General features: G+C 38.2%; 1 protein-coding gene and 1 long non-coding RNA gene across 2 annotated transcripts in view; one reads left to right on the forward strand and one right to left on the reverse strand.

The window, feature by feature from the left end:
* LOC310894477 lies at positions 1-4,100 on the reverse strand. Its single transcript, XR_014579943.1, has 2 exons — positions 3,999-4,100; positions 1-3,734 (listed from the first exon to the last, which is right to left on the reverse strand). It is a non-coding gene; the product is annotated as an uncharacterized lncRNA (long non-coding RNA).
* A 72-nt stretch (positions 4,101-4,172) lies between these two features.
* The window catches only part of NUP107 (nucleoporin 107), a 29,599-nt gene continuing 7,476 nt past the window's right edge, over positions 4,173-26,295 (forward strand). Inside the window, exons 1-19 of the mRNA XM_083824518.1 lie at positions 4,173-4,311; positions 4,497-4,582; positions 6,376-6,465; positions 10,208-10,323; positions 12,208-12,334; positions 12,839-12,942; positions 13,764-13,891; positions 14,250-14,298; positions 15,516-15,587; positions 16,090-16,178; positions 17,177-17,255; positions 18,446-18,559; positions 20,563-20,653; positions 21,694-21,770; positions 22,319-22,378; positions 24,063-24,208; positions 24,317-24,365; positions 25,489-25,558; positions 25,999-26,117. Coding sequence (XP_083680644.1) covers positions 4,304-4,311; positions 4,497-4,582; positions 6,376-6,465; positions 10,208-10,323; positions 12,208-12,334; positions 12,839-12,942; positions 13,764-13,891; positions 14,250-14,298; positions 15,516-15,587; positions 16,090-16,178; positions 17,177-17,255; positions 18,446-18,559; positions 20,563-20,653; positions 21,694-21,770; positions 22,319-22,378; positions 24,063-24,208; positions 24,317-24,365; positions 25,489-25,558; positions 25,999-26,117 — 1,674 coding nt within the window. The 5' untranslated portion in view covers positions 4,173-4,303. The remainder of the gene's footprint in view (positions 4,312-4,496; positions 4,583-6,375; positions 6,466-10,207; positions 10,324-12,207; positions 12,335-12,838; positions 12,943-13,763; positions 13,892-14,249; positions 14,299-15,515; positions 15,588-16,089; positions 16,179-17,176; positions 17,256-18,445; positions 18,560-20,562; positions 20,654-21,693; positions 21,771-22,318; positions 22,379-24,062; positions 24,209-24,316; positions 24,366-25,488; positions 25,559-25,998; positions 26,118-26,295) is intronic.

A 26,295-nucleotide genomic window follows, 5' to 3' on the forward strand; every position in this document is an offset into this window, starting at 1 on the left:
TTTAAGGAAAAAAAAAAAAAAGTATTGATGAATCGAGCTTTTCTTCCAAAATTTTCTAGTCTTTGCCAATTTGGGGGATAGCTTGAGGGGGGGAAACTCTCCCACAATAATGAACTAGTTCTAGATAGGCTTCAGCGTAGACTTAATAACAATAGAAATCTAGTTTTAGACTTGAATTGTCGAAGACAGTAGTCTGTATAGAGCTCTCTGAAGCTCTTTTTGAAATGTAATTTGAAGATATAGCGAAACATCAGTGTAGAAAGAGAGCTTTTAATCCAAAGTTAAACTGCTATCTCAGCAGCATTAACCTATACTTCAATTTATAGCCATTGTTTCTTGTCTGCCTATGGGGAGGATAATGAAAGCAAAGAAGTTGCTCAAACATGTAACAAAATGCAGTTATATGTAGTTCTCAAAGGTAGCATTAGAAAAGCAGAGCTCTTACGTTCTCATTTCTGAGTCTCAGGCACCTTCCACTTTGAAAGGTTTATGAACAACTTGAAGATTCTTAAAATCTAATTTAATTTCTCTGTTCTATAAAGCAAAAGTCTGGAATGATGCTTGTAGCAAACCTTACATTCTGTTTTGAAGTATAAGCAAAGCTGTTGTCTTCTGTTCTCAGCGTTATAGTATTTGAGCTTCAAACATCAGATAAGTGCAGAGTTTTTGTCTCTTTCAATACCCTCCAGAACCATTTATTTTCAGAATTTTGAATCATCAGGCAGAGGGTGGCTTCCTGTTTTCAATGAGATATTCTTTAGGGAGAGAAAAGAATGTCTTCATCGTTTCAGTGCACTCACTTCAGCCTCAAGAAATACTTAGTTCTGTGTAACAAACCCAAGTTTCATTGTTTTAAGAAAATTTGTGGCCACCAGGATTTGTTTTCTTCGAGACTGTGTTTGGTATGAACACTTCCATTTGAAAAAGTGTAATTTTGAATTAATTCATACAATTTTTTTGGCTACTGTATCTTGGAGGGTGGCGGGGGGAAATGCTTCAGCAATCTTGGAATTAGATTGAAATTATAGTAGAAGTTATAGTTATTTCTTTGGTCAGTATACGTTACCTTTTCGTGCCACCTATGTGGCATCTTTACCTTCTAAATTTACCAGGGAGGATTCAGTAACTTCACTGTCACGCAGGACACAAATCTAAATGTGAAATCCCAGCTTTCATAAACTGTGCTTGCTGCTTGTAACAGGGCCAATACAGCACAGGCCTTCGGCACTATTGTCATGATTTTCACACACAAAATGACAGTTATGAAATTGTTAACATTTCCTTTTTAATAAAAAAGTTTAGTTCACCTTCCTTATAAGAGTAGGCCCAGGAATCAACATCAGTTTGAGGTGAGACCCCACACCCCAAAAAAAACTTGTCTCATCATATGTATTTTAATACTAAGCAAACGCATGAATACTTCGTCATTCTTGAGATTAATTTAAAGAAAAAAGACTGCTTACACTCAAATTTTAAAAAGATTAAAAATTATACACTTCCAAGAATGCATTCTGACTAAGAAGAAAAATCAACCAAATCATGACACTCTTTTGTCTTTAAAGTAGAAGAAGGGAGATTTAGATTAGATATAAGGAAGAAAATCTTTACTCAGAAGGTGGTGAGGCCCTGGCACAGGCTGCCCAGAGCAGCTGTGGATGCCCCATCCCTGGAGGTGCTCAAGGCCAGGCTGGATGGGGCTTTGGGCAACCTGGTCTGGTGGGAGGTGTCCCTGCCCATGGCAGGGGGTTGGAGCTGGGTGGGCTTTAAGGGCCCTTCCAACCCAAACCACTCAACAATTCTATGACTACCTTCCCTCTCATAAAAAGAGGAAAGGTATGGTGTAGGTTCCATGGTTTTCTTTGCACTGGAATCTTAGCTAATGCAGTTATGCTGCTGTCATACTTCATACAAGAACTTTCTCATACTATTGTATTGATGGTTCTAAATTAAGACTACAGTTTTGTTTATGCAGATGTCATGTTTGCAGCTTAGCAATGCATTAGGGTAATTTTTATCAACTATGTTCAAACATTTTATAAAGCATAATCAGAGTTTTGAGTTAGTTATACTAAATGTAAATTACACAAGTAATCCTGAACTTTAATCTAGTACATCCTGTAAACCCCCGTGAACTTTATAGAAAGTTAGAAGGGAATTGAGGAACATTAGGCATTAGTGACAAACCTGCAGTGTCTGTGTTAGTGCTAGCTGATGAGGTCTCATTGCTCATTCTGCCTGTTAAGTGTGGAGCACTACCATCCTCTGGTAAACACAAGATTATGACAACATGTTTGCAATTAGGATCAGTGTTGGTACAAATGTGAAACTTGAGATGTATTTATAAATTGTAATTATAATTTAAATTCAAAGTCCTTTATATCATGCTAAAGATTTGCATTCCCTTCTGCTACTTGAAACTGTAAGGTGCTTGCGTTAGACTTCCTTAGCTTTTTTCTCCTTTTTTCTTTTTCTCTTTGTCAGATAAATGAAATGGGACAGTAGTCAAAAAAATACTGCCTGAAAACACACCTCAAGATGTTTGTCCCATTCTCCCCTGTGCACACCCCTTACTTGGATCCAGCTTGATTACTGTAAGGTGCTTCCCCAGCCTGCATTTGAAGAGGCTGTATATACTCAGAAAACTTATCTCAAGGTTCCTGAATCTTCCATTTTCATTTAAAGTGGTGGTGTTTTGTTTTTACTCATTTATTTTTGAAAAAATGTGTGCTGCATGCTGCCCTCTTACTTTCCCTTCAGCCTTGTTTCTTTTGCCTTGTTTTCATGTTGCTGCTTTGAATAAACTTGAGGAGTATATAAAGGAAGCATTTTCTCTCTTACTACACCTCTCGCTTGCCTCCAGTTTTCTGCCCTAAGATAGGAGTAGCCCAAGAGTTTGAGCTGGCAGCAAAGAACTGAACCAGATACTACTCTGTGCATTACACTGAACTTCTCACTACAGTACAGACAATAACAATATGTGTTGTGAGGATGTGTTAAGAAGTAAAATGCATTAAGTATGTAGTATTTCATCAGGTTATAATAGTTCCTTGGTATTAGTATCTGCTTTCCTGCAGTAATTAAGGTTGTTGCCTGACACACTTTCATGATAGAAAGGCAACTTCAGGCTTACATTTTTTCATCAGAACTTCAATTCCTGGGTGAAGCATCACTTCTCTGAGGGTCTTGATTGCTTGTGTGCCTGCACACCTGAGCTCCATCAGCATTCTCAGTTTCCCTTTACATGTGAGGCTGTCCTAGGTTAGGCTCTCCAACAGCTCCAGTGAGGCACTGTGAGTTGGTGCCACCACTTTTCATTAGCATCTTAAGCAAGCTATGGCATTTCTGATGATGTCTTGCAATTCTGCTTCTTGCAGCTGTTTTTTAGATGCATTGCTTTCATGTCTATACTAAAAATGCTACGTAGACAGTTTTCCTTGTACCAAAGTGTAAGTAAATGGACTATTGGTAGCATCTGTCCCGATTATTTTCCTGTAGTTAACGAATGTGCAAAACCTTTTCTTGAGGAGGAAGGGAAGAGGCAGCTTCATGCCTTTGTTAGCTTGCCCTGAGTGCTGAGAACTGAGTGACCCTGCACGGCTGCTGCTTCTCTCTTAACGTGGATGGCAGAAGCCTGAGGTGCTCTGAGGGAAGGCAGCAAGGCAGACACTCATCTGCAAGCTGCTGATCAGAGTCTTGTCCCGGTTTGGCAAGGAGCAGACGCTGGCTGGCTCTAGCTGAGGAAGAAAACATTTCGAGTGACAGATTAATCACGTTCATAGGACCCAGGAATCACAGAATGGCTCAGGTTGGAGGGGACCTTAAAGCCCACCCGGTTCCAACCCCCTGCCATGGGCTTTGGACACCTCCCACCAGACCAGGCTGCCCAAAGCCCCATCCAGCCTGGCCTTGAGCACCTCCAGGGATGGGGCATCCACAGCTGCTCTGGGCAGCCTGTGCCAGGGCCTCACCACCCTCTGAGGGAAGAATTTCCTCCTAACCTCTAAACCTCCCCTCTTTCAGCCCCAAACCACTCCCCCTTGTCCTGAAAAGCTCAGCGAGGTCTCCCCACAGCCTCCTCCTCTGCAGGCCGACCCCCCCCAGCTCTCAGAATCAGAAACGTGTGTGTGCGCTTTATTTTTAACCCCTGACACGCGGCCCCGCCACCGGCGGACGGCCGACGGGACGCCCCCACCCCGCCGTGCCCGCAGCACGCAGGCGCGGGGCGGCCCCGCCCCCGGCGGAAGGGCGGCCTCGGCTTCCGCGCCCAACGCCCGGGCGGGAAGGGAAGGGAAGGAGCAGGGCCATGGAGAGGTGCGGGACGGGGACGGGGCCGCTGCTGGGGGGTGTGGGGGGATCCCCATCAGCCCTGCTCCCGTGAGACCCCTCCTGGAGCCGGCTCTGGGGCCCCCACCAGAGGAAGGAGTAACGTCGTAATCTCGTCGCATGCTTTGCTTGCCTTCATTTGCTTACTCTGCCTCTGTGTCGCTGTTTTCTAGAAGTGGGTTTGGAGATATGCTGTCGCCCCGCGACACGGAGATGGCCAGGCCTGGCCGAAAGCAGAGCTCTCAGAAAAGAGCTTCTGGTATCCTTTTTATGTAAAGGCTTTCTCGTCCGTTTAACTGTTGCTTGCTGTGTTCGTGAAGTACCGGCATTCCTGCCGCTTCCTTCATTTCGAGCATGGTGGGAAGGGTTTTCAAATACAGAGCAAGCTTTCTGCCATTTAAGATTATTACAAGAATTACTCCTTGTTTTATACCTATTCAAAGTGAGTAATATTTAAAAATACTTTGAAATTACCTGATTTGTGAGCTATCCTGCAGTGAATTTTGCTATTGAGCAGTTGCGTTTTGTCTTCTTCCATAGCCTAGTCTCTTTTCTATGTGGTATTTTTATGCCTTAAGGAGGAGAAAAGTTCAAAAACAGAACTATGATTGCAATATCTGAAAGCTAGAAGGGAGGGATATTAACGGCTGACAGAAATTGTGACTAGGAAATCTGGGTGAGTTTCCTTTAGAAAAACATTGTGTTTTCAGCACAACACGTTACTTGACCCTTACAGGAAAACATCGGAATGAGCCAAAAGATGCAATTGCTTGCCTTTTCACTGAGTGGTGTTTCTTCTGAGTGGAAATTCTCTCTCCCTTCCTTTATCCTCCTTGTTGTTTCCATGAATCTCAAACTTTGTCAAAGCATCTGTAGTGATGTCTCAGAATGGATTACTTGCTAGACTTCAGGGAAGTACGAGGCTGTCAAAATACTCGTATAGTCATTTCTTGACTATATTTAGACTGATTATTTTGATTCTGGGCCAGTATGACTGCCGAGATGTTTTATTACCCCCCTCCTTTCTGTAGCATGGTGTTTTTACCGTTTTTCATGGGCTTACAAACTCAGTTCTCCAGGCTGACAATAACCTATGTGAGCCGTAGCTGACTCCATACCTGAGTTTTCTTCAATCTGTTATGTCTTAATTTTGTGAGTTTATGTTCTTTTGCATGTATTTTTTGTTACAATGCTATTGTGTTTATTCGGTGTATTGTAGCTTACCATCCACAGCAGTAGCAAGAGATGTGCACATACATAGATCTGAATTTTCACAGAACTTTTTTTTCCCCCTCACTTATTTACAATAAGAAGAAATACTTAATTCGGCAGCTAATATAAAGGTGGGTTTTTGTCATTGTGTCAGCAAAGGAATACAGTACGCGTGCCCATCCTTATGCTGTTAGTTGTTGGTTGTTTGTAGTTTTTTTTTTGTAAGCTTTATAAAACTAGTGAGATATTGGACTTGTTTATGTTGTTGTTGAGAATTAATGTTCCTGGAGACTGACATGAGAGAGGCCGCTGAAACTTTCACACCGCTGCTTCTTAATAAACCGTACCTAGAGCATTGAAGTTGGTTGCTGACAGGAGGAGGCGAAGTAGAGCAACAGAGGCCTTTTTCTTAAAGCCATCAGCATCATGGAATGGAAAGATAGAAAACTTCCTTAAAGCATTCAGGCTTGGATTTTCTTGTTGTGGTTTATGCAGGATATAGCAGCTCCTCACGGGGCAGAAGTACTCTCTTTAATCCAAGCAGTTACAAGGACCAAGACATCCCAGACCTGTTAGGCTTATGTTTCTGAATTTTAATTTAGAGTGTCCCTTCTAGCTCTCCAGCTTTTAAGCTTTTGGTGAAACATTTTATGACCTAATTCAGGATTAGAAGTAGGGCTTTCTGATGTAGTCTGAAAGACAGGATTTCTAATTTTTATTAGATTTCAGTCCCACCAAAACGTTCTTCCTTTCCAGGCGTTCACAATAGAACTGTTGTTGTTGTTACATAGACCTGAAAGTTTGTGTAGAAGAGTGTTTCTTAACTTATTTGTTAATCAGTTTTTACATCCCTGGATGACAGCATTGGAAACATGACGCCCAGAAGCCATCTGATTTCCAGAACTCCCGGTTTGTTGCTTCGCCAGCCACGTAAGACTTTTTTTCTTTAATATATAGTTAAAAGGAATAATATCCTTGGACTTGATAACTAATAAGAATTCCTAGTGATAAAGCCAGGGACGTACTATAGGGGGTCCAGTGAAGGGCCACGAAGTTGATTAGGAGATTGAAGCATCTGATAGATGAGGGGAGGCTGAAAAGAGCTGAGATGGTTTAGCCTGGAGACAAGAAGGCGCAGGGGATCTCAGCAATGCCATATAACCTCCTGATGGGAGTAAGAAAAGAGGAGTAGAAAGACAGCTGTACTCTTCTTGGTGGTGCCCAGTAAAAAGGCAAGAGGCAGTAGGCACAAAATGAAATACAGGAAATTCTGTCTGTACATAGGAAAAAATTTCTTTACTGTAAGGGTGACTGGAAGCTATAACTGGTTGCCCAGACTGTGGAGAGTTACTTGGTGATTCTGAAGTTAGAAACATTTATAAACGGGAAAAAACACGTAGTATCAGTCAACATATACCTTCATATGTTATATGTATGCTGTTGGTGACTGCCAGTGGTTTTGCCTGTCAGATTTTAGAGTGCATTTGAGCTTCATTTTCTTTGTCACAAGAGCGTGTCCAGTACTGTTTCATCTTCTCTCAAGTATCACATTGAAACTGAATGATTCTTGCCTTGCTAGTCAGCAATCTAGTTTGTTCTGTTTCCCTCCTCCTCACAAACTTCTTTTTTTGCAGCAGCAGCAGCTTCAGTTCTTCAAGGTATTTTGTCTTGTAGTGTCTCTCCAGGCATTTTGTCATCCCTAAGTGGCAGGCTAGTTCTGTTGCTGACCTTCCTAACAGGTGTATTTATTGGTTGCATCTGTGAGTGATCTCCTTCTCCACTGAAGAAGAGATGAGACAGCACACTTCACAGGCTGTGACTGCTCGTGGTGGCTGGGGTCAGGTTGCTCTGAAATCTCCCAGTCTCAGCCCCGTGTTCTGCATCAGTTTGCGCATATTGGGAGTGTGTTGGAAGTTGTTCCCAAACTGGCACTGGTGCAAGATAGCAGGTTCCAGAGAGAGACTGATTCTCTGCAATTTCTCAGGTTCCCTGTCAAGTTCCGTGTGGCCCCTGTTTGTTCTTATGTAATGTAATACCTAGTAGCTAAGATATAAAATCTTAGCCAGCACCAAAGGTACGTGCTCTGAGCATCAGCCTTCTTCTCAAGCTACTTGTGTGTCAGCATTGACAGCTCTCACAATGAAACTGCAGGTTGTTCTTAGCATTGCCTTGACACTAAACATGCTGTGAAAAGATCTATAATCCTCTTAGAGCCTCCCTCGCTAGTTATCACTGAAATGAAGAAACATGCCAGTTCCTCCCATTCCCATGTCATCACCAGGGCTTACCTCACTTTTTATTGTCAGTCTCTTCCTGTAGGCTTTATTTTGTCATATTTCAAGTGCTCATATAAGGGGTTCCTGGTTTTCATTGTCATGTAGCCAGTGTTTCCCAGCAATCTCTGAGGGGAGGCTTGCTTTCCTTCTCCACATCCTTCTTCCAGGACTGCTTGGAGACAAGTCATATATTCTTCTTTTAGAGGTAAGCGTTGTGTGTCATGCTGTGAACGTTTCACTCAGGTGGCTCTTTTTCAACTTTTTTCTTCAAAACAAATTAGAACTTCTGTATACCATCTTGAGTATTGTTTGATTTCAGTGAAGATCTTGATTTTGCCTGACATGTTGGTCTAACAACTTGCCTGGATTCTGTCACTGTGAAATTTCTGTTTTGTCCATTTTCAGAGAGTTCTGCAATAAAAAATTTCAGTAAAAGGCAGCGTATGGTTTGCATGTGCAGCAGCTGCCCCCCGTAATACAAGCACTTGATGGCAAGTAAAAGCAGAGATTGCAGATGCAAAATACCCTGAGCAGAAAGGTTTAGGGTGAGCAGTTGTGGTTGTTCGTACAATCAGTCGTCATGGAGATGACTGGTAACATCTCATGGTGGTGTTACTAAACAGCGCATACTGTGTAACCTACCTCCTATTTCTTTAATAGACTTCAGAAAGAAAATGTTCTGGTCTCTGCAAACTTCCCTAAACGCAGCTGACAGTTATCCCCATAGGTGGTTATGATTTGTGATAAACTTTCTTCAAACAGCTTTGCGCGGACAGGCAGTCCTTACTGAAAGGTTTGTTGTTTCCACGCTATTTAATCCAAAGACATGCAGTCCCAAAGCATGAATACAGGCTGGGCAACAGAGAAGGGCCTTGGGGGTGTTGTTTGATGAGAAGCTCGACATGAGCCAGCAATGTGTGCTTGCAACCCAGAAAGCCAACTGTGTCCTGGGCTGCATCAAAAGCAGCGTGGGCAGCAGGGTGAGGGAGGGGATTGTCCCCCTCTGCTCTGCTCTCCTGAGACCCCACCTGGAGCCCTGCGTTCAGCTCTGGGGCCCCCAGCACAGAAGGGACATGGACCTGTTAGGAAGAGTCCAGAGGAGGCCACAAAAATGATCGAAGGGCTGGAGCACCTCTCCTGTGAAGACAGGCTGAGGGGGTTGGGGTTGTTCAGCCTGCAGAGGAGAAGGCTAGAGCTGCTGCTTTTTGAAGCAGTCTGAAGACTCTGCAACAAAGCAAACATTGGCATTTTTACTCCTGTTTCTGTTGTATGGTCTCATTCCTACAATGGAACATTTGAAGTGTTCTTGTGAACTGCATGCATTACCTCCTCTCCTGGGAACAAGCTTTTTTTGTTTCCTTTGATGTCAGCTGCTCACAGTTGTGCATTTGGGGGTATTGGAAACTGTATTTGAGAATTATTCAGTGTAGTTCTTTTCTGCCACCCTGTAAATTCCTGAGCCTTGAATGTATTGTGTCATATGGGCAGGGGAGACTTTAGCAGATATTTTCTGGTACCATGAAGGAGGGGAGAACGATGACCCGCTGACAGCGTGAGTGCTTTGACCTACAACTTCAGAGTCAGACTGGTAATGTTAGTAGCTGTAATTCTAGTTCTAAAAATTGAGAATTGATTTCTCTCTTTGATCTTCAGTATGCCTGACTTTCACATCTCGAGAGTTTAGGGCAGATTTATTTGTGGTGATTCAAGGTATGTGCTAATACAAAGACAGAAACCTTTGGTTCTTCAGCTGACTAGGTCTGTACAAAACTGATGCGTGGAGAACCAAACATACCTATTGGTGTGAAGCCTTCTAGTCTCTGTCTACCTGTTTCCAATGGCTTTGTCCCCTTATAATTTGAGGGTGTCAGAAGAAGTGACCAGGTACGTTCTTGGCCATCTTCAGCACTGGGGACATTCTATGAAAGTTCTGGTCATCTGAGACACTTTAAAAAAAAAAAAAAAAGAAAAGGAAAAAAAGAAAAGAAAAAAAGAAAAACACAATCCTACAGGCATTGGATCTTCTGCTTCCAAACTGGAGATTAGTGCTTGAGAATGCTTCAGACTTGGCTAATGCTGCTTGTATAAGCCTGGCATAACTAGAGAGTTGGACTATGAAGTTCCATTATTGATAATTAACATCCTTACTTCCAAGGGTACTCAGGCCTAAGACTTTTCTAATTGGTATTTGTGGGTTTCGTACAAGCCTTCTGATGGAATGAAAATAGCAGTGGGCAGGAGCAAGTCACTTCTCCATGAGGTTGGTTTGTTTGTTTCTTCTGTGACCGAGCAGGGTTTCATAAATACTTCAGTCTGCATTGCAAGATTACTTTCCTTGATAGAGCACAGTGGTCTTAAACAGCTTTTGTTTTCAGAAAAGGCTCTCTGTCTTTCAGTTACTTCACTGTCTCGAAGCTCCATGAAGCAGACGGATATGTCAGCCATCCTGGGAACAGGAGGGAGATCTCCTCTGATTCTTCAGACTTCTGGACTGCTTGGCAATATGTCAATGGTAAGATGGTTAGAGCACGTTTTTCTGTTTAGCTCCTGTGAAGCTTGCACCAAGGATAAACTGCAGGTGGGACAAGCTTGCTCTTACTACTGCTTCTGTTGCGGCTTGCTACTAGTATCACTTAGTAATGTGGTGTTTGAGATGATGCCGTAAGGAATGAAGAGGGTTTTATGGACCTCTTAACTGCTCCATATATGTTAAGGTAGTCTGTGTAACATCTGCTTGTGACTACAGAAAACTTGACTCAGCTTGTTTACAGATTCTTCAAAGATGATTGTTCTGTCAGCAAATTAAACCTTCAGAGTTTCTCTTATTTTAGCACTCTCCAGTATTAGGCGTTGTTTGGATCTTAACGTTTGGACTTCAAAGAGCAACTTCTTCTGATTACTTTTCAGATGACGTTAATTATCTTCTACTGTAGCATCTTTGGAAAAACAATGATTAGAAAAGTCATAAGTAGGGACATCTAAAATAATTTTTCTCCGTTTATTTTTAAATTGACTCCAAAAAAAAAAATGTTTCTGTATGTGCATTTGAATTCATTCTTCCTTGTGGTTGTTTCTATAGTTTGTAATGGCCTGCCTGTTTCTTTAAATAGTAAGGTTCTCGGGCCTACGGGCTCTTGATCAACATTGATAAAGCTCTTAGCAGTAGCGCTGTTCTCCTGCTTCAGAGCCTCTTGATATTCTGTAAATAGCTAAACTGAACTTCACTCACAAAATACTTAGCATTTAGTGCTCTGGCTTGAATCCGGTTTAGATTAGCAAGGGTAAATTTGGGAGTAAATCAAAGCTTTCACAGGAGGGTGATGGAAAAAGGACTTAAAACTATGTCTCTTGGAAATTTACGTGCTGGTAGATTAGAACATTCATCAGACCTTTTTGTATTTGCCACAGAGACCTGATAAAATTGTAGTGGAAGTGAGCTTCTTGTTATTTTTACTCAGTTGTCTGAATGTTGCTGAGTACAGTAGCATTCTGTTCTGGCTGGCTAGAGGGCAATAACGGCAGCGAGAAATCAGGCAAGAGAAATACAGTGGGTAGAAACTGGGGCATAAAAGGAAAAACAACAGTTATGTCCACAGTTTTTGGATACACTTAAGAGACTTATGACAGTGTCGTCTGGTTTGGGTGTGACCATTTTAACAGTTAGGGAAAAGAATCAACCATTGTCATATCACGGGATCTTCATATGGCATTAATTGCTGCTGAGAAAGCAATTGCTGTCATGGAAACAGCTACGGGAAGCTGTCCTGTCGGTGCAGTGTATGTACGGTCTGTCTTCTGGTTTGGCCGTTTTGCTGCCTTATCTCAGATGTTATCAAATACCTCCCCTGAAATGCTCCCAAGGAAGTATAGCTATGTCTCTATTTCCCACTTCAATACTCTTGTATTTTCTCCTTAAAGATGTATTGTTTCATTCAATCGGGGGTTTTGAGCAATTCTCTGAGAAGGTTGGAAGATGGAAGTAAATGGTTCTGATCAAATTTTAACTGTTTTGTTTAACTTTTCACAGCTGCTTTGCAACCTAGTCAACAAAATACTTGGTAAACATTTAACAGAATACAAAAGGATGGACTGATGCATTTGTTTTAAGGGGAAAAGTGATACAAAGTGATGTAAAATGCAAGGCCTGATTACATTATACTTTTTCTATTTCCTGATGGGGAAAAAAGAAAAGAAACATGAAGAATTTCCTTTTTCCAGATTAAAATTTGTCTTTTCAGAGCAATTTGTTAGTCATAGTTATGCTTTATCTAAAGGCAGTTATTTCATTGTTAATTTTTAGAATTGCTCTATACCATTCAGATAGAATGAAAAAAAAGCTTTGAAGCTAGGCTTGCAGTAGGCTGAGATTGCTGTTTATTTTCTGTTATGCTTTTAGTTGGATGAAAGTAACTGGACAACAGTGCTCTCACCTCAGCAGACAGGACTGTTTACAAATCTGGACATGACAGAAGATGTCACTATGAGTGCTGTGCTGTTGCGTGAGGATGATCCTGGGGAAGCTGGTGAGACAATCTGAAGTTTTCATCGTAACTGACCACACACATATGTTCTTGGCTTTCTGTATCATTTTGTTTAGATATTTCTATGCCAAGAACAGTCTAGTTTTAAAAGTTCAGAAAGTTAACTTTTTCAGTTATTGCAGTTTTGCCAATTTATGTTTTCTGTGGAAACTGATGACACAAATGGGACACTGTGGTGATGCAAAACACAAACTGGATTAGTTTTATGGAGACAGACAAACAAGTTTGTCTTTAAAACTCTCTCAGGTGACAGATTTACAGCAAAAGTTTCATAGTTATTTGACTTACCTCGTAGCTTCTGCATATCTTACTGTCTTAACTGGTAAATTCTTCTGACTTTATGGGATATAAATAGTTCGCATCATTGCTGCCTTTGCTTAGCTTTATTAATGACGAGATGCCTTGTCATCAGGATATTTTTGGTAGTGTTGGATTTTTTAACCACATTGTGTCTAATATGATTTTTCCGTCTTATACATATTCTAGCTACTATGAGCATGTACTCAGATTTTCTACATTCCTTCCTGAAGTATAGATCAACTACCATTTTTGATCTGGTGGATGAGTATGAAAGTATATGTAACAGTCAGGTAAATAGTTTGCTGGTTTTTTTTTCTATTTATTTTAATTTGCAGTCCCTTCGTTAAGTTCTGTTGTTCTTTTTCTTTAAGCTGAGAAGTCGCAGTGCTTAACGTAGATACTTTTAAATCTTCCAGCTGGTTGCAGTCTTGAGTCACCGAACACTAGCATTGGTTAGCATACCTCTTTACTTTGCCACAGGAATGCCCATTGTGTAGCTTGCTAAATGCTAAAAACGTCATCCAGCTGCCATTCCCCTGCAAGTGTCAAGTGACAATAATAAACATGATCAGATAAATAGATTTTTTTGTTACTGATAGTGAGCTGGATTAACAAATACTTATTTGTCTCAGGTATAAATAAATAAGATCATTTTACTATGATGGTATTAAGAGCTTTCTAGTGCATTCCTAATAAACTGGCAGTAGAGTTCTCAACATAAAATATAAGAGATCTGCTTTTAGACACAATTTTTGAATCGTTCGGTGATAGACAATTTATAATCAGCAGGGACTGGCAAATTGAAAGGAAGAAGTTATGAGCCTTCCAGCAATAACAGTGTTGATCACAAAAGCGAGAAGAGGGCAGAGTTTGTATAGCGCCTTGCAAAAGAGAGCTACATTCTTGTTTTATGGTCTCAAGGCCATGTAACATTTTTTAAACATTCTTATGGGAACTTACAGTATGGAGAACCATCTACCTATTTAGAAGAGATGGTAATTAAATTTGGTTTTTGAGGGAGTCTTCGGAATAATGAAAAGATTATCATAATGGCTTAGAAAAAAATACAGTGGTGGGCATTATTAACTACGTATATATTTATTTACCTCAGGTGAATATACTAGGCAAAATAGTTTACAGAGCGACTCCTGGACAGCAAAAGTTCTCAAAAACCGCCAGTGTCTTGTGGCTTCTCAAGCAGGAGATGGTAACATGGAGACTGTTGTCTGCACTTTATAGGTAATTTACTTGAAAAGCACGTTACTTCTTTGCGCTGAGCTGACTTTCTTAGATATATTATGAATAAGATTATTTATATGGAATAAGTAGCTACTTATTATCTGTAGCTACTTATTATCTAGTAGCTACTTATTATCTGTTTCTGGAACTAGCTGCTGATAATTATGCCTATTTCCTATCTGTTTATGGAAATGGAAAGTTGTAAACTGTCCTATTATTACTTTTTAAACTTAGAGTATTTCTATAAAAGAACACTTTTTTGTAAAGGTATTTTTAAACACTTTCAGTTATATTACACATTCTGCTGAATTTTCTCATCTTTATTTTAATCGTTAAGGTTTTGCACTTTTATTTCTAGAGACAGAATACAGTCGGCACTGGAAGATGAAACTACATTTGAAATCATGGTAAGCTTGAGGGGGAAAATTATTATTACTATTTTTAAGGGGTATGTGTTAAAGCTAAATGCTTACGTTTTATTTTTTACGATCCCAATGTTGCAGCCAACTCAAAATTCAGAGATAAAAGAATATAAACAAAGATGAAACCAATTTGAATTCTAGCAAGTTAATATTAAATTATTCCACATTTTGGAAATTGTGAATTTAAATACTCAGTTCTAAATAGAAAATGCTAGTGTAAGAATTTGTATTAACTATACTTGGTTTTGTTTCATTAAGTATTCCCCACATACTTGGAAAATCCACTGGAAGCAACTATATATTTATTTTTAAAAGTTGCATCAGCAGTGATAATGTTTCCCTTGGGGCAGAGATAATTTTGCTTTGCCTAGAAGTGCATGTGGTCTCAAGCTGTGTAGTACTTTGTAGTCCTGATTCTAATTTATCTCAAAAGAAACCCAAATTTTTGTATCATTCTTATTTCAGCTGTAGTCGTCTTGTCTATGTCAATACAGCGTTTCTAGCCTTTGCTGCCAGAATATGCTTAGGAAGACAAAACAATAAGCAAAGTGACTCCATCTTTGTAAAATTTATGATTGTTGCTCTTTTTTCTCAGTCATGAAATAGCTTCATCTATGATTCCCACTGCAAAGTTGTCAGTACTTTTAAATTAAACACTGCTGTGCCAAAATAAAGTCTCTTCCTATCTGTGTTTTTTTAGGAAAATGTATATTCTGTTCTCCTTTTGTTGCAAGAAAGCTAAATTAATGCAGGAGAGTAGAAAGAAGTATCAGGAGGTTGGGGTGTATTTTTGTGTGTTTTGGTTGGGTTTGGTTTTGTTTTCTTTTTTTCTACTTGTTCATGTTTACAGTTTATATGATCTGGGAAAACGTCCACTTTTTTGACATATACAGTTATAAGCAAAATTTGTGATAATATGAATGCAGTCAGTGGAACTGGTGGATTTACTATGTAGAATCTTTCTGTGGCCATGCATTTGAGCTATATTGAGTCTCAGTTTTACAGATTTTAGTATAACGGGATGTAGATGATGATCCAAATAAAACAAATGTGTACTGTTGTCTGTTTGCAAAGGGACAGGGGAGAGGTAGCATGCTGAACTTGTTGAAAATCTGTAAGTTAATACGTGTTCAGTTTGGTATTCATGTTTTTGTGTCAAGTTTCCTTTTCCAGGAAGTACTAATCAACTTTTTCTTAAATAGTCTTTAAATGCTAGTGAGAAGACGCATATAGAAAACTTCTTTCAGAAAGATTCATTTGTTCGACAAAGCCAGGTATGACAAAATTTTTACAGTGAGAATGGAAATAGACCAATAGACATTTAAATGTTTGTAACACTAGTATTGCATAAGCTTCAGAAAATGAGTTATGTGCACTTAATTAAGCTGTTTCTAACACTTATTTCTTTTTATTCATTTAGGCATGTTATTATTTGTATGTGTAGAAATATTGTTCTTTAGTTTCTAAAGATCAGAAACGTTTTTCAGGCTAGGCTGGAGAGGATGGAAGGCTGAGATCTATTCTTATTTGGAGCCTCTGTTACTGTTGATAATGATTAATAAACTAGTAGCACTGTAGTAACTGCAGCATCTAGTGAGAAATAGATTAAGTGCCAAAACAACCTTCCAACTGGATACTTACAATGGTATAGTCTCAGGATGTACACACCTTTTGATTAATCTGTAGATAACTAATAGACTTAGAGATGGGAGGAAGCCAGTTAAAATATTACTTGTTAAATGTTTGTCTTAAAAATGCAAATTCCTATCATTCCAGATGGTGGTAGATTGGCTAGAGAGCATTGCCAAGGATGAAATCGGGGACTTCTCTGATAATATTGAGTTTTATGCAAAATCTGTATATTGGTGAGTTCAGACTTTCTGTTTTGTGTACAGGCTTCCTTCAAGTGTAAGATTCGCATACCTAGACACAGAATTGGTCCAAAATCACTCTGAAGAACTGTTTTTTTTTTAAAAAAGTTGGCCAGTTCGTTCACTTCTTTTCCTTCAATTCTTAGATGTAAAATTGAGCTTCCTCCCCAACTTAAAGGATGTCTTCTCGAAAGTCAAGTACTGCTTTTGGGATGAGAATATGAAAGGAAAGCCATCAAAGCAATTTAATTTACTCTTTACACAGATGAAGGTTTCATTTTTTCGTAATAAGGAACAATAAGAGATGGTCACCTGCTGATCAACCTGTTATTTACACTACACAAAACCTTTCTTATTTGTTTCTCAGGTGGTCAGTTCTTTGTCTGGCTTTACTTTTTGCCTGTTCTTGTCATCCCTTTGTGTCATTGATCCTTCACCAGAAGTCATTTTTGTCATCTTTTTTTTATCAATGGTGGATTTTATGGCAGAAAAGACCAAAGCCTGCTTTTGATTCTAGTTGCCTAGAGTAAACTTGGTTTCAGTGGATGGGTGAATACAGGCTTTTGGAATCGTGTTCAACATAATTTGAATTTCTGTCCTAGACTAACTACAGTGAATGCTAATGAGAAATTTTGCTCATGGAGAAATTAATTCATAGTTTAGATAATATGAATGATTGGAATAATGGATGTTTTTGAAAGAAATCAAAACTCTGTGAATTGATTCTATTATTGTACTTATTTTAATACTTATTATTATTATTTAATTTTACATTAATTTTAATTTAATTTATTATTATTACTTATTTAATACTTATTATTAAAATTTTAACATTTTGACTAACACAGTCCATTGATCCACAACCCAAACCAGGCATGTCTTTTCTGTAATCCTATTCCACTTATCCACAAGTATTAAGTGTATTTTTAATATTTGTGTCTTATTAAAATACAGTTGTTCTCTTTTTCTGAAGAGCATTTCATTGCTTTCAGGGAGAATACACTACATGCCCTGAAGCAGCGACAGTTATGTACATACGTCGGAAGTTCTCGAGCTCTCGTAACAGAGTTGGTAAGTTTTATTTAAATATAAGACTTGGTTTCAAAATGGGTATAAATTAGATTAGAGAGAGCATATATGCTATTTTCACAGCATTCCACCAATTTTTAGAAAGTTGTGCTATCTAAAAACTGTTGTGCTATCTAAGAAATTGCAGAACGCTAAGTTGGAAAAGGTGAAAATTAGTACAGAAATTGTGAAGCAGGAAGGAACTAGCTGAGGAGAAGATGTTAGTGTTGAAGTTGGACGTTGTAGAATAATTAAGAAAACAAATTGTTAAATCTGTCAGATGAGTGAGATTCTGGAAAAGCTTTTTATGATGATGCAATAAACTTATTTTAATTGGAAGTTTGAACACACTGTAGAGTAATTAGCAGTGGACAAGACCCAATGAGTCAGGATACCTCTGGAGTTCTTTTGAGACGTGTAGACATCTGTTTTCTTTCAGCCATTGCTTTTTCTTTTTCTAGCACAAGAACCTGTGGTCAATATAGTGAAATAAATAGCTTTGTTAGTAAGCTTTTTCTGAAACAAACTCATGTTCATACGTAGGAAAGTTTACAGAACTGATTGGAAGCTCTTACAAGTAAGGGCATGCTGTCGTTATACAGTAACTAGTGCAATGAAACTAAATCCCATAAATAATGGGATTTCTTGAGAGCTACTGTAGTAAAAGCTGACAGGAGGGACGTCAAGGGAAGAAAAGACTCTCCAGTCGAAGGAGAGAATGAAGTGTCTCTGACAGCAAGGCAGTCGTGGAAGATGAATGCAATTGGGGAGTGATCAATGCATTGATTGAAAAGTGGCTTGAGAAAATCTGTTTGGATTAAATAGAAGCAAATACAGCTATAGAAAAGGCTTCTGAGAAGGTGGAGAAGGACAGACTGTCTGGTAGGTGGAGAGGCAGAAGGGGAAAGGATGTTTAAGGACGAAAAGAGCTGGAAGATGAGAAATCCGAGGCAAAGACAAGGTGGTGGAGTAAATAAAGAGACTGCAGTGGCTCCCTCTGTTAGGAACAGTAACAGAAAAAGAATAAAAGAAGTAAGAGGGGAAAGACAGGAAAGTATCACGCTGGATATGTTGGCTGTATAGCATATTGTGCCAACATGAAAATATGACTCAAAATTATAAAACAGGACAGGAAATCATTGGAAGAGGCAGACATGCATTGTGTGAATGGATGGTTCCCTTTTTCCTTGCAGGATCCAGATGCTCCTATAAGACAGAAACTGCCACTTGATGATTTGGATCGAGAAGATGATGCAAGGTTATTGAAGTATCTCTTTACTCTCATCAGAGCAGGAATGACAGATGAGGTAAGCCATAAAAAGTGGAAGAATCTTCTTGGTTAACTAGTTTAACTTATGTCAAATCTTACTATTAAAGCTAATGACAGGCTGCGTACTAAAATGTCTATGTAATTCTGGCTTGTAGGGATTTAAGTTTCAATTAAATATCAATAAGACAGTGATAGATTGCTAAAATTGTAGTTAAAAAGTCTTGCATTTAGTTAAGTAATTTCAGGTGTATAATAGATGCTATGGAAAAAAGTTGCACCTTTATATTTCGGTTGTTTGACAGTGTAATTTTTTTTTTACTGTAGTGGCTTGATACTAAATACTGTCAGAAAAACATTGGATTTTTCAAAGAACTTCCTAATTGCATGTGTAATAATCAGTGGATTATCATACAGGCTTCCTTTTAAATATGTTGGAATGGAACATGCTTGTAATTTTAACTAGAGAGAGAGAAAGATTTGATGTATGCTTTCCTTAGAAAAAGTATTAAATTAGGCAACTTTTACTTGCTCTGCTCCTCTGATGTCCCCTTGATTATATGGTCTGAATGGAGTTGAGGGAGAGTCATGGCTAGCATTCTACTTTTTGTTTTGTTACCTTTATTGTTTGGCAGGGTCTTTGGCAGCAAAAGCTATGAGAGACTTTATCTGAATATTCTAAAAAGTACATTATTCTCCTCCATAAACTCTTTTACTACAGTTCTGCTTGTTGCCCTGTCTTACTGAACATATGATGCATATACTTTGCAGCTTTCCTTATCTGAGTAACATCCAGGCAGTTCTGGTCCTAAAGCTGTTCTCAATAAAGATTCCCAGTTGTTGCGAAGCAGCTTTTGTGATTTTATCATGTAAATAGTTGTGTTGTCAAAGGCCTCAGTTGGAAACAGTCCCTTATACTGGGCTCTACATACATGTAATGATACTTGGTTAAGGGGAAGAAAAAGGAACTTGAGATTCTGGTGTCCGAGACCTTAGACTTAAAATGGTTACTTGCAAGTGTTTTGTTCCCCTATAGTACATATCCATTCATTTTCCCATAGTATGGACACGAGACCACGTTGGTGCAGGGTATGAATATAAATCTGCAATTTCGATTGTTCATCAGTAGCTGCTAGATGTTGCTACTGTCTGATGAGCATGGAGCAGCTTATTCACTACTGAAATAATAAGTTTATTCAGAGTTTACTCTGAATTAACAGTGAATCTTGGTTCATTTACATTACCACATGTAATGTACAGCTCCTAAGCTAGACCAACATGTTGGCTTTTTTGTCTATTCTTTGGTTTGTTACCATTCCCAAAATGGTTGAATGTCTGCGGCCCTTTCAGCATGAAGTGAATGGAGGTTGGCTAAACAAACTAAGGCCACATATTGCAGTTTCTCTTGCTCTTCACAGTGTTTTGTTAGTGTTGGAATGATACCAGTCAGACTAATCAGATAATCTTTAGCTGATTTTTTTTCAGAGGTGTAGGATTAGAAGAATTCTAAACAAGCTTTGTTGCTTTTTTTTTCCCCTCACAGAGTTTCTGTTTTACATTCCATGCTATTCAAAATAGCTTTGAATTAAACCTTTTTGTGCTAGTGAGTAGACTATTGAATATCACGGGAAAATTAGGATTGCTGGTTTTAGAAGTGCTTGAGGGGTTTGGAAAGCTCAGTCGATGAGAGAAGTAGGTGAAGAGATGGATTAGACCATCTAAGCAACAAGATGATACCTTAATGTGAGCTTATCAGAAGGATGTGTAACAGCTGTCTAAGCTAATAGGGTGGGACTGTAGCATATTTCTCATATTGCTCTAAGTACTGACAGAAAAACTGAAACATTTAGTGAAAAACAAGCTGATGAGTTTTTATTGACTTTGAGCTCTTAGTTCTTTTGAGTTTAAGGTTCTTTGTGTAGTTATTTTTTATTACAATCTCTATGCAAGCTAATTATTTTAATAACGTTTACATTTTTAATGGAGAGACTGTTGGGTTTCCTACCTTGAAATCCGTTGCTGAGAAAATGCATTATTTTTCAGGCACAACGCTTATGCAAACGATGTGGTCAGGCCTGGAGAGCGGCAACTTTGGAAGGATGGAAATTGTATCATGATCCTAACAGAAGTGGAGGTATCTGCTTCCAAATGCACTTGATATGTACAAAAATAGGGCAGAGGGCTTTCTCTTAATGTCTGTCTCTAGCAAAAAGAAATTGTGGGTTGTTTTTTTGGTTTTTTTTGTGGTTTTTTTTTTTTTTACATCTTCAGGGTCTTTCTTATATCTAAAATGTCTTTACCACGTCTGAGCCTACGTAAAAACTAATATGCAATCACTTTAGTTGAAGGTTTGAGTACACTGAATCCACTTAACATGCTGAAGTCATTTTCTTTTTTGAAAAGCAAGCATAATGTCTAGGAAACGGATGTCTAGGAATTCCATACAGCTCTTTTCCACTCCCATATAATGTTCCATTATGTATTTTCTCAACATCTGACTTCTGCCATCTAGCAAAGGTCTCATTGCTTACAGACTGAAAAAAAATAGCTGCAGAAAGATACAGTAGGACTTGAGTTCAGCAAATGTAAATGAAGGAAAAATATACGCTTTTATGATATTTGGACATCAAAGGATTTAAGAACGTGTCTTATATACTAGGCACAGCTGGGACTGGAAGGCGTACTGTTTTCCTACTTTTTGAATCCTGATAATCCACTATTTTTATCTGCACAATTCACTGGTGTCCTAGCCTTGTTTTGAGTGTTACCCACCTAGTCTGCAGTTATGTATTTTTTTCTGTGATGCACGCTGTCATGCAGAGGCCTGCAGAATAGCAGCATTTATTAGATGCTTATACTCCTTAAAATACACAAATTAATTTACTCCCTAACTCTGTGTTTTCTATATGTAATTAGATATGTTGCAGTCAAAACCACGATTTTTTGCAAGGCTAAATAGCAGGTAAAAGCTTAAAATACTGTAATTTTTAGTTCTGCATTTACCAGACTTCCCAGAAAAGCTGCCCCACAGGCCAGTCAAAAGCATTGAGAAGCTTTGGGAAGAGTTTCAAAGGGAGTGGGATAGGGTTAATAACAGAAAATAGGTTTTACCTTGTCACTGTTTCCTCTTTATTTTTTTAATAGTATGTTTGTTTAATTATCCTTTGCATATAGGAAGAGAGCTGGAGCCCGTTGAAGGGAATCCATACAGGTGCATTTGGAAAATAAGTTGCTGGCGTATGGCTGAAGAGGTAAGATGATGTTGATTTGCTTGATACTAACATATAAAGATGAATTTCTTTGAGCTCGATCACATGATTTTAAGTAAACCTACCCTTTGTGTTTGCTGTTTGTAGGATTTGCAGGTAATCTGTCTAAGAGGACTCCTGAAATAATATAGTTATGTCTTGCAGTGAGAAATCTACATAATTGTCACCAATTTTTAAGGCTTAGGAAATGTCTTTTTTATTTGGTTGAAAGTGAAAATACTCACACTGGCTTTGATTTTCATCTTGACTCGGTTGAATGGGAAAGGAAAAAACATTGCTGTCTTTCCAGATCTATGCAAATTTTTCAGATAAGTTACAATGTTTTGCTACGGAAGGGGAAGTCACTTGCTATTTTTATTTTGGCTCCTGATATTTCCTGGGGTTTTCCAATTTCTTATTTTGGTGTTGTTTTTTTTTTTTTTGGAAACAAGTGGAACATTTTGTAATGGATTAATCTCTAACAAAATTTAAAGTGATCAGGAAACATACATGCTTTTTAATTCAGTTATATTTTCAACTGCTTATTTTAGGAGCAGTTTAACAGATATGAGAGAGCAATCTATGCAGCACTCAGTGGAAATCTCAAACAGGTATGTCAAGCCTCCTAGTGAATGGTGTTTGATAGTTGTGCATTTTGTTTCTTATATGTGACAATAACGTCATCGGACATGCTGCAATTACTGCTTAATGTGCTTTCAAAAATCTAGTAAACACGACAATGGCAAACAGTTCTGCTTTAGTCAATGTGATCTCTAGGATTTTCGTGCCTTAGCTAAATATACTTGATAGACTTCTGTTAGTATTATTCATGCTAGCTAGCAGTACAATCCGTTCTAATTCCACTGTATTATTTCTTTTTCATTTTAGTATTACTTAAGAGCTTATATATAGTCGTTTTTCTGCCCATGCACAGTATTGTGATTTGTCAGTGCTTTAAGTTGCAAGTGTTAGACAAGTTAGCATATCCAAGCGTTATTTTGTAACCAAATTTCACTATCAGTAGCTTTTATTTTTCTCTATGATGTTTTTTATGTAATTCTCCCTTTTATTAGTTTTAATTCTCCAGATACTGTTGTGCTCTCCTAAGTAGGGATTTTTCTTTTAAAGAACAATGAGGAAAGTAGCAGTCAATGTCATAAAGGTTTACTTGCTGTTATATTAATCAGTGATAATCTCCTACTTGAGGAGGTTGACACCACCACCCCCATCTTAGTGACATATTAGGAAAAAAAAATCAGAAAATAAAGAGGGGGTGATAGTGAACGTTTTCTGGTTTTAGTCATTGAAGTTTAAAAATCAGTTCTTTGGCCGAAGAAGGCATCGTAAAACTGTACAGAATATGGAGCAAAAAGTGTTCACCTTCTTGTGGCAGAGGAAAGAGACAGTTAATGAAATTAACTGTTTTCACTAATTTCAGTAATTTTAAAATTTGTGTAAGAGACAAGTGCTTCATGAAGTGTGGTGTTGTCTCTGGAACTTGTCCCAGGGTTTCTCTGCTGAAAGAGCCTAATGAGATTCAGAGAAGAACTGGATATAAAGCTTTAGATTCTCCAAAGGGAGTTGTTAGTCTATATATAATAGTATTATCTGGGCTGTCTTGCTCAGTTATCTCTCAAATTGAGATTTTTCAAACTTCCTGTTACCAATTTTAGAGGTGCAGTGAGAATTAATATATATATATATATAAAAAGTAATACGTATATATCTCTAATATATTACTTATATCATATATATTACTTTATACATCGTTATGCGTATATATATATTTTTTTGTGTCTATATCCCCTTAGTTTCTGAATGAAGTAACGCAGTTCAAAGACTTCCAAGGTGTCACTGATGCAAAGGCCTTCCTTCTGCCCTACACCTTTCGTTATTCCACAATGACTTGTGCAACCATAACATAAACCAGTATGGCAAAGTGATCCTGCTGACAAATGACCCGGTAGAGAAGCGGAGTACAGTTTTCATCTGTACAGGTTATCTGAGCTACTACACAAGAGAGGGAATGGTATCAGAGCGGTGTCACCTGTGAAAGGAGAAAATAGGAGTATTTATTTTGACAACCTTTAATTTCAAATAGTCGAGGAAGTAGAGCATTATTTAGTGAAAGGATTTTTTGTATCCTACACTAATGAAGGAAGAGTTGCTGTTCGAGATGGTCTTCAGTCTGTTTGAGAGCAAAGTCCGATCCTAAATTATAGTCACTGTGTTTTGGATTCTCATGGTTCTCAATCTCTCATAACTTTTGTTCTTTTGTTTTGTTTAATTACATAGCTTCTTCCAGTTTGTGATACCTGGGAAGATACTGTTTGGGCATATTTCAGGGTCATGGTAGATACTCTTGTGGAGCAAGAAATCCGAACGTCAGTTGTAACTACAGAGGAGACGGAAGAGCTCCCTAGAGAGTATTTAGAAACCAAGTAAGTTTTAAGTAACAAATATGTTCCTACACTCAACAAAAGATCCTGTGTGATCCTTTTGCAATACTCAAGCTAATGTTTTTTTGCCTTTTTTCTCCTACTTTGAAGTTGGACTTCAGAAAAAGTTTTTGAAGAACTTCAGGCAACAGACAAAAAGGTATGTATTGATTACAGTTCCTCCTCGCTGTTTACTATTTTTAATTATTCACTAGGTTGTTCTTATACTCCACTATTTAATGAAATGTTCAGATGTGTACAGTGGCTGGTTTATAAATTTGTAATGTGTACTTTTTCAATCCAAATAGTGTTGGTTTTTTTTGCCACCTTTTAATGATGAAAAAGATGCAGGTTTTGTCTTGTCCTGTATCTGCCAAATTAACTAGATTCGATAAAGAAAAAGCAGACTATCAAGTGCTGTAAGGCATGAAAAGCAGACAAAGTAAATCACCTATTTAACACTTTGATAGAATGTGCAAGGATTGATTTCGTGCAGTTTTCTTTGTAGGAGGTTTGTGTGCATATTTCAGAACAGGTCTTTGAAAATGAAGAAGTGTATTTGCTTAAGCAGACTGTTTCTTCTTTACACCCAGGATATTTATTTAATTTAAGATGGAATATATAACTTATCTGTTAATTTTGTAAATATTAAATTGAAACTAGATTTGATGGAAGCAGTTCAAGGGAATCAAATCTGTTCCATTGGTGGAACAGACATAGCATTCATCATACTGATAAGACAAGGACATATTGAAGGACAGCTTACAGATTGATGGGGTTAGCCAGATACACTCAGCTGCCATTGCCTTTTAGTGCTATTCTCACCACACAGTAATTTCACAGGTGCAGTTAAATTGTATGTCATGCATCCATTCCTCTAAAGAAAAAAATCTGTTCCTTAAATAAGTTTCACAGGCCCTTTCTTTACAGCTTTATACAAAATGTTGCTTTTTCTATGGCTTTGGAGAATCTACTCTCTGTAATGTTGTTATTTATTCTCCTCTTCAAAGCAAAAAGCCCTTGGTCTTGAATTTCTTCCATTACATGAAAGTATTAACTTCACAGATCTATATTCTGGTTCTGTCTTTCAGTTTGTCAATATTCTTGTAATTTGACATGGAGATAACAGGTATATTTTCTTTTGCTTTTTATGCAGAAGACCCTTTGAAATAGGATAGCTTTTTTTCCCTAAGGAACCTTTGCTTTATTTATAACTTTGCTTTCTTTATATATTGTGCTATAAGATTTTATTCACAGTTTGAACTTTCCTTTTTCCTCCCTAGAGGGTTATAGAGGAGAACCAAGAACACTACCATGTGATTCAGAAATTCATTATACTGGGAGATGTGGATGGTGAGCTTTTCTCTAAGCGATTTTTAAATGTCAACTGACTACATTATTTCTAGTGACCTTTCCAGAATCTTTATGTGTGAATGGATTTTAGAAACACACAGTAGGCAAACTCCACCTAAAAGCTAAGCTGCTGCTTTAATCAAGAACTATAGGGGCTTTCTGCAGTTTGACGCACAAAATAGTTTTCAAAGTCGTGAAATCATGTAAATGTGTCAGAATGTACCTGCAAATGGTGCTGCAACTTTTTCTGAGAAATGACAAAATGCATACAGCAGATATTTAAGCCAAACAGCTGAATATTTACCAAACTGTTGCTGTTCTGTTTTATTGCGCTTTTAAGGCTAAATTATGTTTGTTGAGTAGATGCAGAGTTTTTGAAGTATTTCTTAGGTGTTTTTCCCAGGATATGACTAATATAGACATTTCCTGGGTGGCTACAGGTTTAATGGAAGAATTCAACAAATGGCTTTCTAAAGAGAGAAGTGTGCTGCCAGGGCATCTCCTTCGTTTCATGACCCATCTTATTCTGTTTTTCCGCACTTTGTGCCTGCAGACTAAGGTGAGTGATTTGTTCTCGTAGCAATATCTACTCTTTGAATTAAAAATGTGTGTGTTAATACATAAACTTAATGCAACAATGGTAAACTACAACCAGGCTAAGGAGGAGCTGCATGCTTGTAGTGTATTATTTGATCTTAGAACCAAAGCACAACAATCAAAATTTAAAAAGAGCGTTG

This window comes from Anser anser (genome assembly GCF_964211835.1).
Source record: "Anser anser genome assembly, chromosome: 1".
In the NCBI taxonomy this organism is placed as follows: domain Eukaryota; kingdom Metazoa; phylum Chordata; class Aves; order Anseriformes; family Anatidae; genus Anser; species Anser anser.